Source organism: Cucumis sativus, chromosome 4 (assembly GCF_000004075.3).
Source record: "Cucumis sativus cultivar 9930 chromosome 4, Cucumber_9930_V3, whole genome shotgun sequence".
NCBI lineage: Eukaryota > Viridiplantae > Streptophyta > Magnoliopsida > Cucurbitales > Cucurbitaceae > Cucumis > Cucumis sativus.
Genome location: NC_026658.2, coordinates 7,787,599 through 7,802,710, shown reverse-complemented (window position 1 = coordinate 7,802,710; position 15,112 = coordinate 7,787,599). Strand labels below are relative to the sequence as shown.

The 15,112-nt window shown below is 32.4% G+C and overlaps 2 protein-coding genes and 1 long non-coding RNA gene across 4 annotated transcripts; 2 read left to right on the top strand and 1 right to left on the bottom strand.

Moving 5' to 3' along the window:
* The first annotated feature begins 1,204 nt into the window (after positions 1-1,204).
* Positions 1,205-3,231, top strand: LOC116403249. Of its 2 annotated transcripts, none has more exons than XR_004215915.1 (2): positions 1,205-1,517; positions 2,362-3,231. It is a non-coding gene; the product is annotated as an uncharacterized LOC116403249 (long non-coding RNA). The 2 variants fall into 2 exon arrangements; XR_004215916.1 differs by having other exon boundaries at positions 1,215-1,517; positions 2,377-3,231.
* Positions 3,232-8,939: 5,708 nt separating this feature from the next.
* On the top strand, positions 8,940-10,589 carry LOC101209177 (amyloid beta A4 precursor protein-binding family B member 1-interacting protein). The gene is made up of 2 exons (XM_004137094.3): positions 8,940-9,429; positions 9,683-10,589. The coding sequence occupies exons 1-2, from the start codon at positions 9,249-9,251 to the stop codon at positions 10,378-10,380; spliced, it is 879 nt and encodes a 292-aa protein (XP_004137142.1). The 5' UTR covers positions 8,940-9,248; the 3' UTR covers positions 10,381-10,589.
* An 831-nt stretch (positions 10,590-11,420) lies between these two features.
* LOC101205153 (U3 small nucleolar ribonucleoprotein protein IMP3) lies at positions 11,421-14,135 on the bottom strand. The gene is made up of 4 exons (XM_004153495.3): positions 13,707-14,135; positions 13,522-13,629; positions 12,088-12,162; positions 11,421-11,893 (listed from the first exon to the last, which is right to left on the bottom strand). The coding sequence occupies exons 1-4, from the start codon at positions 13,838-13,840 to the stop codon at positions 11,659-11,661; spliced, it is 552 nt and encodes a 183-aa protein (XP_004153543.1). The 5' UTR covers positions 13,841-14,135; the 3' UTR covers positions 11,421-11,658.
* Between the last annotated feature and the right edge of the window lie 977 nt (positions 14,136-15,112).

Sequence of the window (15,112 nt, the reverse complement as noted above, 5' to 3'; positions counted from 1 at the left end):
AAAGGAAACCACGTGGAGAGTGGTTATTTGGGGAAGAAGATGGAAATAAGTGAAAGAAAAAGGAAATCATAAGAGGAAAATGGAAAAAGAAAATGAAATAGAAAAATAATTGAAAAGAAGGAAAAGGAAGCCAATAAAAAGAGTTGAGAATAAAAGAAAAGGAAATCAATAAAAAGAATTGAGAAAAAAGAAAATAAAATCAATAGAAACAATTGAGAAAAAGAAAAAACTAATAAAAATAATTGAGAAACGGGAACCAGAGAAACTACTTTTTTTGTTCCAATAATTCCTTATAAAATGAGAAATGTTTCTACTTTTATTGAGAACAAGAAACAAGAACGGTTACTAAATACCTTCGTTTCATAGAAAATGAAAACAGAAATAGAAAACATGAAACAAAAATGTTACTAAACGAGCCTTAACTGATTTTGTTCTTAATCCAATGAATCGTGCAATGCCGTAAGTTGGACTATTCTAAACAACTTAGTAATTAAAGTCAGATAGCTAGCATTAATAATTGACTACATGTTAGTCTACCAAAATGATTATATAGAGATGATCAAATCTAATATACCACATAACATAGAAACAAAAATATAACATAAAAACGAAAACAGGACAAGAACAAGTATTTATCAAGAAATTTAGAAATTTATTATTTTTTTTAAAAGGTTTTTTTAAGTACAAAATTGGGTGGTGCTTGAACGAAGCATTGCAATGTTGGCGTAACATTTCCAATGTTCGATAGTTTTTAGTGATGTTAGGTTTTTTTATATTGTAGCAACTTCAGGTAGCGTTTTAGCTTTTGCCTTCTAGTATTGTGAAAAATCAAACCTTGTCATTCTAATACTATTTTAGTATGATGCTTTGATCCAAAAGGGGGTCTTGTTGAAGAAGAGCTCCACTAAGGAAGATAAGTTTGACTAAGTGTAAGAGAGAGACGGCCTGTGAGGAGGGATACGATTGGACAAAGGACGATGCGAAAAGAAACGTGCAAGCCCAAGTGCTATCGCGATTAAGAAAGCGATGCGATGAGATTTAGTTGGCGATGGAAAGGCACACGACAAAAACTAAAGGTTAGGCATTGGGCGTTGTGATGTGAAGAGAAATACCTGCACCTAAGTCTAGTCGCGATGAGGTAGACGTACTATTGAAAAGACAGACTCACTAAGATGAAGTTAATGTTTTGTAGCTTCTCGAGAAGAGAGTCTGACGATGGGAAGTTTATCTTTCCAAGTAGATAAGATTGGCATCTCAAGGAAAGTGTCCATTCGTAATTGACGTTGGCTTACGTGTTGAGTTTGGGTAGGATGTGTAGTACGGTAAAATGAGAAGGTGACACGTGTAAAGCGTGAAAATGACCCATGGACGTGAAAGAACACTATAAACAGGACCAAAAAGATCGAAAAAAGGAGTGTAAGATATTATCATTATGATAATTCATTGAAAGGGAGTTCCGAGAGTTGAACGACAAAGAGAGTTGAAAGTAAAGAGGAAGGAGTGGAGTCTCCAGTATTGTGAGTGATTCTTATAAACAAATGATTGCTTACGAACAATCTTTTTAAATGGAATTATGTAAAAAATTCTCACTCATATACGTACCTGTTTTGCAGTAAATGGTTTTCAAATGAATGATGAATATCCTTGTGAATGATTTTCAAAATGTCGAAGTGTTATATTATGTTCCTTACATTTGTAAGAAGTATCTTCTGAGTATTTGTGTTATTATATTCTTTCATAATCTTGCGATCTGAATGATGTTGTGTTGATGTGCCATTATGTGTTATGGAGCTAACGTTTGTTATGAAATGATATTGGATATCCCCAAAGGTGAAAAATGATTTGTAAAATGTGTCCTAGGTCTAGGTGAGAGGAGAAACCCATTCACATGAGACGAAAAATTATTTGTGAAATGATAGTGGATATCTTAGAAAACTCGTAGGAAGCTGGTTGAGATGTGTCCTAGGTGTAGGCGAGGGAAAAATTCTGACCCATGAGGTGAGAAATGATTTGTGAGACACCAGTGGAAATCCCAGGAAACTCGCGAGACACTGATTGAGATGTGTCTCAAGTCCAAGTGAGGGGAGAATTTCAGGTCTCAGTGATGAGTAGTGATTGCACGATGATGTGAATCGTATGGAATCCTTTGTGATGCTTATGGTTGTACTTGATGCGATAAAAGTTGTGATTGTGAATTGATGAGTTGATATGTATATATATATATATATATATATGTATATATGTATATGTGTTTGCGTTTTGGCAGTGATATTATTACTTATATCTGATTTGGTGTATTCCATAAAAAAAAATGTGTTTTCTAAACTCATCACTCACTAAGTCTTTGACTTTCATTTGAAGTTTTTCTCTCCCCAGGTTGTTAGGCATTGAAGTCAAGTAAGGAATGAGAGTTAGGCGTAGAAGTCAAGTAAGTGAGAAGAAAGAGAATGGTTGTGTAGACTTGTGTGGTGTGCAAGTCATGTCATCCTATCTCGCGTTTAAGGAGTTGATTGAAAAGTGCATCGCTTCTTAACGTGGATGGCTTCAGCTCAGACCAAGGAAATTCGTTCAACACGTCACATTTGTGGGGCCAAAAGATGACGAGTGTGAAGGAACTGAACCAGAGAAATGAATCCCTAAAAAATGTCCTTGAGTTGGGTTGTTGGTGATTCAAGGAAAAGGATGAAATCAAAGGTCTTATACTCCTGAAAACCTCTCCACATAGAGCAATGCTAGGCGGTGGACGAGAAAAGGTGGACCAAAGTCAACTTTAGTTTTATGTTCCGCGAGAAAAAAGAATGTAACTTGTAATGCATAAACCTTATAAAGGTGTTAAAATAGTAAAGCGAAGTAGTTATGTACGGGGCGACAAAGCAAAGTTAAAAGTTATAAATTTCCGTTGCAATAAGAAAGTCTAGATTCGAGGCAAAGACTTTGCAAAAGAACAAGGTAAGTAAGATGTTCCACTTATTAGGCATTCAACACGTCATCTTGTGGAGAGCTGAGCGATGAATGTCTAGGCGACACGCTCTTATATGGCGATACACTCTTATCTGGTCGCAAAGAGTGATACTTGGGACAGAGTGTGACATCTAGGGTATTGCCTTTGCCTTTTAGTATTGCAAAACATCAAGCCTTGTTCGTTGCTGTTCTAGGGTATTTTGATAATTTTCTTTCTTGGATTCCAAACGATTCCAAACGATGCATTTAAAGCTCAATTTTCACCTCCGACACTTAATTCTATCTTTTAGATGCTCAAAACCAACAAAACCATAGAATACACATTAAACATTAGAACAAAGTTAAATTACAGTAAGTAACCAAATACATTTCAAATGCTACTAGTAACCAAAGTGTCTCTAAATTATGAATATCATAATAAATCAGAATTAAAAATATATTTTAATCTTCCAGCTGTTTCACCTCAATATTTTGGAGAATTAATACCTTTTTGATAACTCTTTAGAAGAAAGGAAAAGAGAAAAAGCATTACCAGAAACACATTGGCAAGTTATGACAAAAGAAAAAGGGTAAAAGAAACTTGAAAATATGAATACGAATCTATCTTACACACAGCAGAATTAGACTCAAAACATATAAGAGAGAAAATAATGACAGAATCTGGAATGCGATGGTCGGTTTGGTAGAAAGTAGCCATCTGTCATTCTAATTTCCAATAAGAAACCAAAAATGGATAAAGTTAACATTAAATGAAACCAAACAGAATTCAACAAAGCGACGCCGAGAAGGTTCGTATTAATCACATAGATATCTGTAAAGGAGCCCCGTGACGATGAGACAGTAACATACACCATTTGTGTTTCTTTGACATTGGCATTGCTACCCGTGAAACACTGAAATCAATATGATTTTGTTGTTTTCTACCTCTTTTCTTTTCTTTGTTTTTAATGCCTTCACATCATCTGCTAAAATATTCCCCTATCCTTTTTTTCTTTCTTGTGTCACTCACTCATTTATGTCAATTTGTAATGTAAATGCTTCTCTACTTCGGAATGCTCTTGATTCTTCTGTTATAATTGTTCTTTTTGTTTTACATTTGTCTTATATCCTTTAGCCCTTGCATTTTTTAATTTATGTAATAGGATTTTAATTGGAGTTGGAGCTGTGGATGCCAAAAAAAGAAAGAAAAAAAAAAACCAAAACCAATCAACTTGTTTTACAGAAAAAAAATGGTCAAAAACTGCTTGCAAGATGAAGAAAGATTAAGCACAGTTAGATATGTTTCTGAGTAGTTAGACAATAGTCAAATAGTAAGGTATTTTGATTAAATCGAGGTGGAAAGTATGTGGATTTAAGATTCCAAGACTATTTGATAGAGCACGGAATTCAGTTATAACTCTTTGTATATCTAGTATGGAACGATGTATTAGAAAGAAGAAACTGAGTTTTGTTGGACATGATTATCTTTATGATGAGCTTTGCTTGATGATCCTAAAGAAAATAAGAAATTTGTATCGACAAATACTACACTCTTGGAGAAAAATCAAATTAGGAATCTTCAAACGATGTAGTAAATTAGTATTATATAGGATTTCCAAAACCGTTATAAATAAACCTAGTTCATCCACTAAAATAGTTGATAAAACTAGAAAATTTGGTTAGTCACATCCTTCTCAAGAGTTCAAAGTGTCTTAAAGTAGTGGGAGGGTTGTTCATCAGCCTGACCGTTACCTGGCTTTATGGAAAACAAAATTGTCATACTTGATGATGGTTTAGAGGAATCCATTAACTAATAACATAGAAAATGAATGATGTAGATTGTCTAGCTAACTAACGTCAAGAAATTGCTAGCTATGCAATTTCAAATAAAAGATTTGGAAATGTGCAATGTGTTCTCAGAATCCAAATTGTTTGGAACCACAAGAACAAAATAATAGTCAGTCTCAAGCATCTTATATAGACAAAATATTGTCTAGATATATAAAATGTAGAATTTCAAAAGGGATGAGCGATTGTCTTTAAGTATATTCTAAAATAGTTTAGAAAATCAAAAGATTACTTGCTCGTGTATAATGCTAAGTATCTGGTCCTTATCAAATACATCGATTCTGATTTCTAAAGATGCTAGAAAGTGTATATCAGAATCAATATTCACTCTATAAGAAGGAGGAGTAATGTGAAGAAGTGTAAAGTAAAATTGTACTACCTTATCTGGGTAATTGTGCATTGTATGACGTTTTAGTAATCTCGATACTTGTGGAGCAAACAATGACTGTTTGGTTTACAAAGTCCTTCATGGATAAAGTGTTTGAAGGCCTAAAGAGTTTAAGTCTATGAAGTTCGTGCACTAGAATATGTGGGAGAATTCAAGTGTATGCCCTAGTTTATTGCATTCATATGCTTATTGTATTCATATGAATAAATTCTCTTATGGTTAAATTTAACATTCTTTTATTCCACTAGCACTACAACAAAAATGGTCTACGATGACAGTTATTTTCTGTCACGAATAAAATCAATGACAGTTATTTACAGTCATAATATCGGAAGTCATGGAAAGTCCTTCAATGACAGTTTACGAAAACTGTCACAATAAGTTTTTTCATGACATAAAATAAATGTTGTTAATTACTATTTTATGACAACAAATAACTATCATAATTTATATTATGACAACAAATAACTGTTATCATTTGCATATTAACGACAGTTAAAAAAATGTCACAAATTCGTTTATTGTGACATTTTTTAAATGTCAAGGATATGTCAATCGTGACAATTTTTTTAAAAATAAATTTCATCGTTTTGCTATTAACGACATTTTTTTCCCTGTCAAATATAGGACAATCATGACAGTTTTTTTTATAACAAAAATGTCATTGTTTTAATATTGACGACAATTATGGAGTGTAACGAATTCATATATTATGACATTTATTTTCTGTTGCAAATTCCTTAATTACTACCGTTTTTCCCTGTTCTCCTTTTCGCTTCGCCATTACACGAAGCATTTGAATGACAATAATGTTATAATACATAACACCTATATAGAAAAAAATGGTTGACACTTTAATATATACACACTATAATTTTGTAATATTCGTACATTTCCAATCAAGTTTGAACAATTTATAATTATGAAATTACAACTCTTAATCAAAACCAGTGTAAATACCATCATAATACATATAACATAATTTTTTGTACAATCATAAACAACCAACTGGTAATCCTTCACCTTTGAATTCTTTGTTGCTTGAACCATGGTCAAATCATTCATTTCTAAAAACAGTCAGTGTATTTTGATGACCCTGATTAGCTTTTTTAAAGGAAATTTCATGAACTTTGTCGACTCCATTAGAAACTACAAAGACAACATGAATATAAGGAGTTTTAGTCCAAGTAGGAGTTTGTTGGAATGTATATCATAAAACTCATAGTTTGTAGTTTAAATTATATTATATTCAATAAAGTGGTTATTGAGGACTTATTATTGTAAATTGAATACTATAATCTTGAATCCAATAAACTAACGTCCCGAGGCTATCTAATGTAGACTTGAACTTTATATAGAGACATAAACGTATATCAAGTTCAAATATATAGCCCAAACGGTCTATAGTGTATGAATAAGGTTGGGTGCCTTTTTCTGGGTGATGGAAAGCATACAAGCAGAATTATGGATAAAAAATTACTCTAAATACATCTAAAGTCTTTAGAGATTAACATGTATAAACTACCCTAATTATAAAAAAATTAGAGTTAATCGGAAACGTACCTTTGAAGCTTTATGAAATCTTCGATATCTCCTTACGAACTCAAACTGGGACCACCACTAGAGTTGACCCGCTATTCTTTGGACTTAGAACCGGGTGGTGAGACATGTTAAATGAAGGAAAAATGAGAGAATGATGGAAATTGGAGGTGAAGTATGGTTGAGATTTTAGAGGAAAAAGTTTGGTAAACTTTTTGTAAAAACCAAAATACAAAATTGGCAAAAGATCTTCAAAATAATGAAAAGTAGTCTTTATATAAGCTAATTATATATAATTAGTTTATTAAATCCACTAACTATTAGTGGAACTTAGTGGGCTAGGTGTTTATATCTCATGTAGCCACCTATCTTACTAAGTATTAGTGGGATTATCAAACAAAATTTTGTATTTTTTCACTAACTTTAGTCCAAGGGTAATATGGTTATTTGACTATTTAAATCAAAGTAAAAGTCAAAAGTCAACATTTTGACTTTTTACCATTTTGTTTATGTTGACTAATTTCGACCTCTTGAGCATGAATTTACATTTATTTTTCTGAAATTCAAATCACATTTGAATATCTCTGGTCAAATTTTTATTTTTTTCAAAGTCAAAAGTCAATATTTTAACCTTTTACAACTTTGACCATTTTCATCTATTACGAGCTTCCGAATATGAATTTGTATTCATATTTTTAATATTTAAATTACATTTAAACATAAAACTCTATTTCAAACTTGTAACCAATGACTATATCACATATGTTCGTCAGTTTCTCTCTCTTACCGAATTTGAACAATTCAAAATAGGTAGAAGTCTATCTCGTTGAATGATAAGACGATAATATAAGATTTACAAAAGAACGAATGATTATCAACATTTTTTTATTTTGCTACGAACGTGAAAAAATTCTCTTTCAATCATGTGTACTAAATTTATGAAATAATTTGTAAAAAGATGGAAGGAAAGTCACATCCATCCATGTATAAAAAATTATTGGCACCATGTGAAATTATGGGAATGCTTAAACATTAACTTGTTTATAGTTGTATAAGTCAACAATAATTTTAATCCAATTATTATAAAAAAAAATATTATCTTTGAAACTTTACTTTATTTCAATTTTTAGGCCTCTAAAGTTCTAAGTTTATTTTGGTAGTGAAACTTTTTAAAGATATGATAACTTCCACACAGAAAGTGAGGACTATAAATTTATTGGAGAAACATTTTGAACATTGTGGGGCAGTTTTAAAATGAAAGTTGTTGTCGTACAATATTAGGTTGTTTACACGAAAATGTAATTCGTAAAATTGAACTTTGTATACAAATCGACAATATTAGGTTGTTTACACGAAAATGTAATTCGTAAAATTGAACTTTGTATATTGATTTGTATAGTTGATACAGTCTCTAATATTTACTCATTTGATGTTTTCTCTCAGATATAATATAAAACTTTGAATTTTTTGATCTTCGATTTTGAAGATGTCATAGTTGCAAGTCTATTTAGGTTTCAGTTTTCTAGAATTCAAGGAAAGTTTGATATTTCAAGTATTCAATCTTTCAAAAGATAATCTCGAAGTTGATAAGAACTTATATGTGTTGAAAGCTTTACAGAAGTTTGAATCTTCAATTCTTTATAGTTGTATTTCAGGGCTTCAATTCTTTCCAAAACGAATGAGAATGTCTCTGTTTATAGAGAATCTCCATGGGTTTTAGATGGACTTAGACTCATTTTGCTTGGTAGCTTGGGCTTGGATCCATTTGCGTGTTGAGTTTGGACATGGGTCCATTTGGGTGTTGGATTCGGGCTTGGGTTTGGGCCCTTTGTTTCTTTGGCTTAATTTTTACGTTGGAGGCTTGAATTGGATTGAATAGAAGAAAACTTAACTACTCAAACTCAATCAATTTATAATTATTACAATGTTTGGTGTGATGATGTGACGAAATTTAATTACCAAAAATTTTTATTCAACCATATGAACACAATATATTTTCGAAGAGTAAATCTAACAAAAAAAAAAGTTTCTCTCTTCAATAAAAACTAAAGGAAAAACACACACACCAAAATTAAACTCCCAAATAAATATTTGATAAAAGAAAACAGCCATTTAATTGGCGAAAAATAACTGAAATAAAAAAAAAAAAAAAACAATATTTAAAAAGAGTTATTGAGGATGAGAAGAGAAAGAAGAAAGTTGTGTGGCTCTTGTAATTGTCTCGTGAAGGAAACTGAGTCCCTATCCCTATCCCTATCCCCAATCCCAATTATGTGATTCTGTCTTTAACATGAAACTCATAAATTAATCAATCTCTCTTTTGCCGTTATTTTTTAAAAAAATTATATTGTTATAGTTAAATTTATTTTTGATTTTGCACAGTTTTCATAACAAACTGCGTTATGGGAAAATTTAATTTAGATAAGGATACACAAACACATATATGATGCTCTTATCCTGGAAAGTATAAATAAGTGTAAAAGGAGTATAACCCTCAAACTTAATTCTTTCTACTTCTTACTATCATTACATTATGAAGAAGGGTTGGATTTTACTTCTGTTTTTTATGTTTCTTAACCTTACTTTTTATAATGGTTTCTCTAAGCCTCTTCTTCTTCACAACAACAAACTTCAACCTGCTGTTGTTGTTGGTACGGTCTTCTGTGACACTTGCTTCCAACAACATCTTTCCAATTCTCACCATTTCATCTCAGGTTCTTCTTTTTCTTCTTCTTATATCATATAATATTGAATCAAGAAGTATTGTATTCAATTTCGGTTACGAGTGTCTTATGTTTTGTGTTTTAACCTTTGCAAAGTTATTTGTATTTCAAGATAGAAGATGTGAAGAGTGAGTGTCAGCGAGAAATAAATGATTTAAAAGAATCAACCATCATTTCATCCCATGTTGCATTTTTTTTTTTCTCTGTTGAGAATGATTTGTGAGGTTATACTATTTGTTCGCAGGTGCTAGAGTTGAAGTAGAATGCAGAGATGAAAAAACCCCCGAAGCCAGTTTCAAACAGCAAGTTAAAACCAACAAAAATGGAAAATTCAAAGTTGTTTTGCCGTTCTCAATTGCTAAACATGTTAAGAAAATTGAAAGCTGTTCTGTTAAATTGATCAAATCCAGTGAACCCTTCTGCTCTGTGGCCTCCTCTGCATCTTCCTCTTCTCTCCAATTAAAAAACTCAAAGAACAAAAATGGAGTCCGCATTTTCTCTGCCGGATTTTTCACTTTCAAGCCTTTGCAACAACCCACTTTGTGCAATCAAAAGTCTAACCCACAGCTTCCCTTTCCGCCGCTTGTTCCGCCCGTAATTCAGCCACCCTCGTTTTTTCCGCCCAACCCCCTGCAGCCGACGCCACTCGTTCCCAACCCCTTTCAGCCGCCGGCGCCATTGATCCCGAACCCATTTCAGCCGCCGGCGCCAGTGATCCCAAACCCATTTCAGCCACCTACTCCGGTGATTCCTAACCCATTTCAGCCGGCGCCAGCAACGGGTCTTCCTCTGCCGCCTCTGCCGTTTATCACTCCGTCGCCGCCTCCACCAACGTTGCTACCGCCATCGTTTTTGCCACCGTTTCTGCCGCCCATCCCTGGGATTCCGCCTGGTCCGCCTAGAGAGGAAACTTCTTCACCCATCAAACAGATCAGCCCATGAAGGATGATTTTTCATTATAGTTAATCATGGTTAAAGATTGTTTTTTCCTTTTTGATGATTATGATCTGCATATATGATTATGTGTTATGGATTCGTATAATCTGAAATAAGTTTAGCGTAATATTCTGGTTTTTTATTTCAATAATATTGTTTGAGTTTGAATTAGAAATAAAACTGGAGTGCTTTATCACATCCGTATTACTCCTTCACCTTTCTCGTTTTTGTTTATTGTCTTCTAAGAACTAAACGTGTTTGATCATTCTTTTCTTCTTTCTTTTTTTTATATTTTGAGTATTATGTATCTAAAAGTTGGACAAATTTTGAAAAATCATGCAATGTAATTTTTCCTAATTCTCTTTCTATTTGTTTTTATCTCACTATTTATATGCTATCAAAATTTCCACTGGCCTCAATGGTACCCATAAATGTTTAAAACTATTTTTGGTCTATAATGATTCAATTTCAAACTTTGGTGATTTCATTTTTCATATTTATAATTTTAATATTTCTTGGTTTTTTTATTTATTTTTAAATCCTTGTTAGTTTTTCATAATTATATATCTTCCAGCAGTGTCTAAAATATAATTAAAAAAGTTATTTACACTTCATCTATAAAAACCACAAAAATTCTTTGCAATTCATTTTTGAATGAAATGTAAATATTTTAAGGGTCTTTTAAAAAATGTAGTGAGAGAACTCAATTTTCATAATTTTTTTTGTCATATATTTTTTGTTACTTTTTCAAATGCCCCTAAATAAAATACTACAATTGATTATGAAATATAAATATGATTTGACAATTATTTTATTGGCAAAAACTTAATCTTACCATTCTATATTTTCCATAATCAACAATAATTAGCTTCAGCATCTGAAGTCAACTCACACATTAGAAACCATTCATCACCAACACAAAACCCTACACTGTAAACCTATGCCTCTCACTGACATACAAACAAAGAGACAAAATCTAAAAGTAAATAGACTAAGAGCGTTATGGATTGACTAAGCACTTATTAAAAAATGGTAGATTCCAGAAGAAAAAAGAAACGAACACATAATCTAGAATAGCAATTTAACCATACAACCCCAACAACGAGGCATCAATGAAGCTAAGATATCAAGCTTGTTACAAAATATAATGCAAAATTATATATATTGATTAGAAAAGAAATGGCAAAACTGACGCTACATTACTTGGCCATTTCAGTAAGAGTGCCAGAGAAAAGATTCATACACGATGAAATAATGAAAAGGATACAAAACTTGGACAGTATCTCAACAGTTAATAGCATCGTAATCATCCAACTGATCATTGTATTGTAAAATCTTTCGCTTTATCTTTGATGAATCAACCCATGTTATGAAGTCCTCCATATTCCTTGTAACTAGAAATGCTGGGTCAGTAACTGTCTCTGGACCAACTCTAATATGCCCTTGTTCAATGTATGTAACAGCTTCCCTCAAATGCTCGGCAAACTTCAAACGTACCAACACTGTCGATAGCCTCCGTCTGAAAACAGAAAGGGAAAAACAGTCTTGAGATAAGAAGGATGGGCAGCAAAAAAAGTGTTCACAACTGCCTGGGCAATTGGACTTGCTATTTTGAGAGCTAAAAGCATTGTTAATATTTAGGCTATCAACAGTAGAAAACATGAAACAGTGCGATGTAGAAATGAATTCTTTTCTGCAAACTGTTTCTTTGACCTGCAAAAGGATGAAACTGACAGGCGATCGCATAAATTCAAGCTCTGCCGGGTTGGTATCACGCCCATATTGTACCTGTCATATTGTTTTCAGGAGAGAAGTAGGAGAGAAAAGGTGAGAGCATGACAGACAAAGGCACGTTTAGATTGACTTTCTAAGTGCTAAAAATAGTATTTACAAGTATAGCCCAAAATGATAATAGAAATGGTTACATATAACTGACTGATTAATATTCATCTCCATTTATTCAGATTAACATGTCATTATTCGTTCAGACTCGAATAATCTAAATAAAAAACAAAGAAACGAAAAGCAAGAAGCCTTTTATCGAAAGATATACATCACCCATAATAAATATTAATAGTTTCTTGTCCAACTATTAGTTCAGAACCTTAGACAACTCAAAACGAAGTGCCAAAAGACTCCGGGTTTAAGATTTCTTTAGTTGGAAATTATGGAGAAGCCCTCTCAAAAGGCTAGAGGTTAGCCAGTTACTTGTTCTTATGATATTATAGCACATTCTCAATATGTTTTCCGCAAAATTCTATAGTGTTCTTGAGTATTTTCTTGTTAGGTGGTATCCTAACAAAACCCTTGATATTTTCTTTAATTGGTATGCGTAAATGTAAGATTGAAAATGGGGCTTAAGGGTGTGTTTAGACTGACTTACTAAGTGTTTAAATAAGTTTTTATGAGTGCAAAAAAAAATATTTACAAACAGTTGAAAAGGTAATCCAAATGGGCCCTCATCTTCACACAGGAACTAAAAAAAAGACCTTTCATTCTAGAAATCCTAGTAGAAGATTTAAGAGAAACACGATACCCAAAAAATTTGTTGGGCAATAAGAGAAACGTGATCAGCAATTTGTCTATGCTTTTCCCAAAAATTAGCAAACACCAAAAATGTAGACCATTTAATTATTCAAAGGTAACTGTGGCAGGAGAATTTGACTCTAAGATGGATACTTTAAACCAACTAAAATAGACAGAAGAGTTGTTTAATGGCACACAATGTGCAAATAACGCAGTCTTTGGCTTAGCAACCATTTTGGTCTTTTTGTTTTGCATTTTCACTGCTGATATTAAACGTAATGCAATTTCTGAAAGTCATAAGTTAGCTTTTTGTATTGTTAGAACGAGGTTTCAGCAGTGATCAAAATGGGCAGTAATACAATACCTATAAGTTTTTTCTCATCACTAACATTGTGAACAGCGATCACAAGATCCATAGGAAACACAAAAAGCCAATCGTTTAAACCAGGAGTAAAAGATTTCAAAGTATAGTTATTAAATAGAAAACAACACAGTTGGACAATAAAATGAAATGAGGCACACAAGAAAAGTAATTATACACAAACAGGCAAGAAACTTGCTTAATGTATTGAAGGAAATTTAGATTCTCAGAAACTATAATCAGAAGGAGGAAAAACTCACAGCTTTTCGAGGAGCTTCTCGGTCAATTCCAATCGAAAAGGGTCTTTCTCGTTCATCTTCTTCAGCATTGTGACCAGCTTCTGAACACCACGGCACAAGCTCGAATACCTAAATGAAATCAAATTAAAAGCGATAAAAGAAAGAGAAGGGAAGAAAATAGAAGAGGATATAAGAAAGGGGGTTACTTCTTGTAATCGTCCCGTCCAGTAATGTGATAGCGATGCATTACTTGGGCTTCTCTATGACCTCCTTCTCTCTTCCACTCCAAGAAGTTAACCTTCTTCAAAAGCTTCTGCTCGTGAAACTTTAGCTTCCTCATCCTTCTGTTTCACCTCACAACACTTTGAAGCTGAAGAAGGTGTCGGTATGGTTCGAACAAAAAACCGCTGTGTGGAAGAGTCAAGATAGAGGATTGAGATGAAGATGGGGGTTGTTTAACAAAAGAGAGAGAAAGAGAAGTGGACCGGCGGCGATGGCGACGGCGACTGGGCGACTGGGCGACGGCGGAGACTTAGGAGAGAAAGTAGATTTAGCGTTAGGGTTTAGAAAATTAAAACTAAGAAACGTAAGTGTGGAGGGGAAAGTAAAGGTACGTGGTTGAGGCCAAGTTTAAGTGGGTGACCTAAGTAACTGGACCCAGCTTTATTATAGTTGAGGCCGTAGGAGTGGCCCAATTTAAACCCAATTTGTAAGGGGTTGTTTGGCTCCAGTTTATCACTCTTGTATATTAGATTACATAACCCTAACCCAACCGTGGGTGATGTGAAAAAATGAGGTGATTTTATATTTAAATTGGGAAAAAGGGTGGTTTTAAAACAATTTGGGTAAAAGGAATTGTTTTCTTTTTGTCATTTAGTGGATTCTTTTTTATTTATTATTTTTAAATATCACTTCATCACTTATTATTCTCTTCTTCTTTCTTTATCATTATAATTTTAATAATTTTAATAATTTTAATAATTTATTAACCAATTAAACTTAATGATTTTGTAATAAGTGATGAAGTGATATTTTAAAAATGAAAATAAAAAAGAATCCACTAAATGACAAAGAAAACAATCCCTTTTACCCAAATTGTTTTAAAACCACCCTTTTTCCCAATTTAAATATAAAATCACCCCTAACCCTGGTTTGGAATCCAATTTAGTTTAGGGTTTCCAAAAACATAAATTTTAGCTTATTTTTTAAAAAATAATATTTTTATTCAATAAAATGTATATAAAATTTATGAGATTTTATCTAAAAACACGTTATCTTAATTTATTTTGTTGAAAAAAATAATTTTAAAAAATAAATTAAAATGTAATACAAAAACTAATTTTAATTTCTAAATTATCAACGTTTTGAAGATGCTATTTTGAAAAAGGATGAGATTTAATTTTTAACAAAATAGTGAAATTTAAAAAATAAATAAAGTTGTTGATATTTTTTAAATCTCGAGATATTAGGAAAAAGTTATAATAGGGTTCTCTGCATGCATTATTAATACGTCGAAGTTAATTACATACTCATCATTGCATATCACAAATTAATTATACGACTTTTGATAAATTTATAATTGTATATCACAAATTAATTACATAGATAAGAC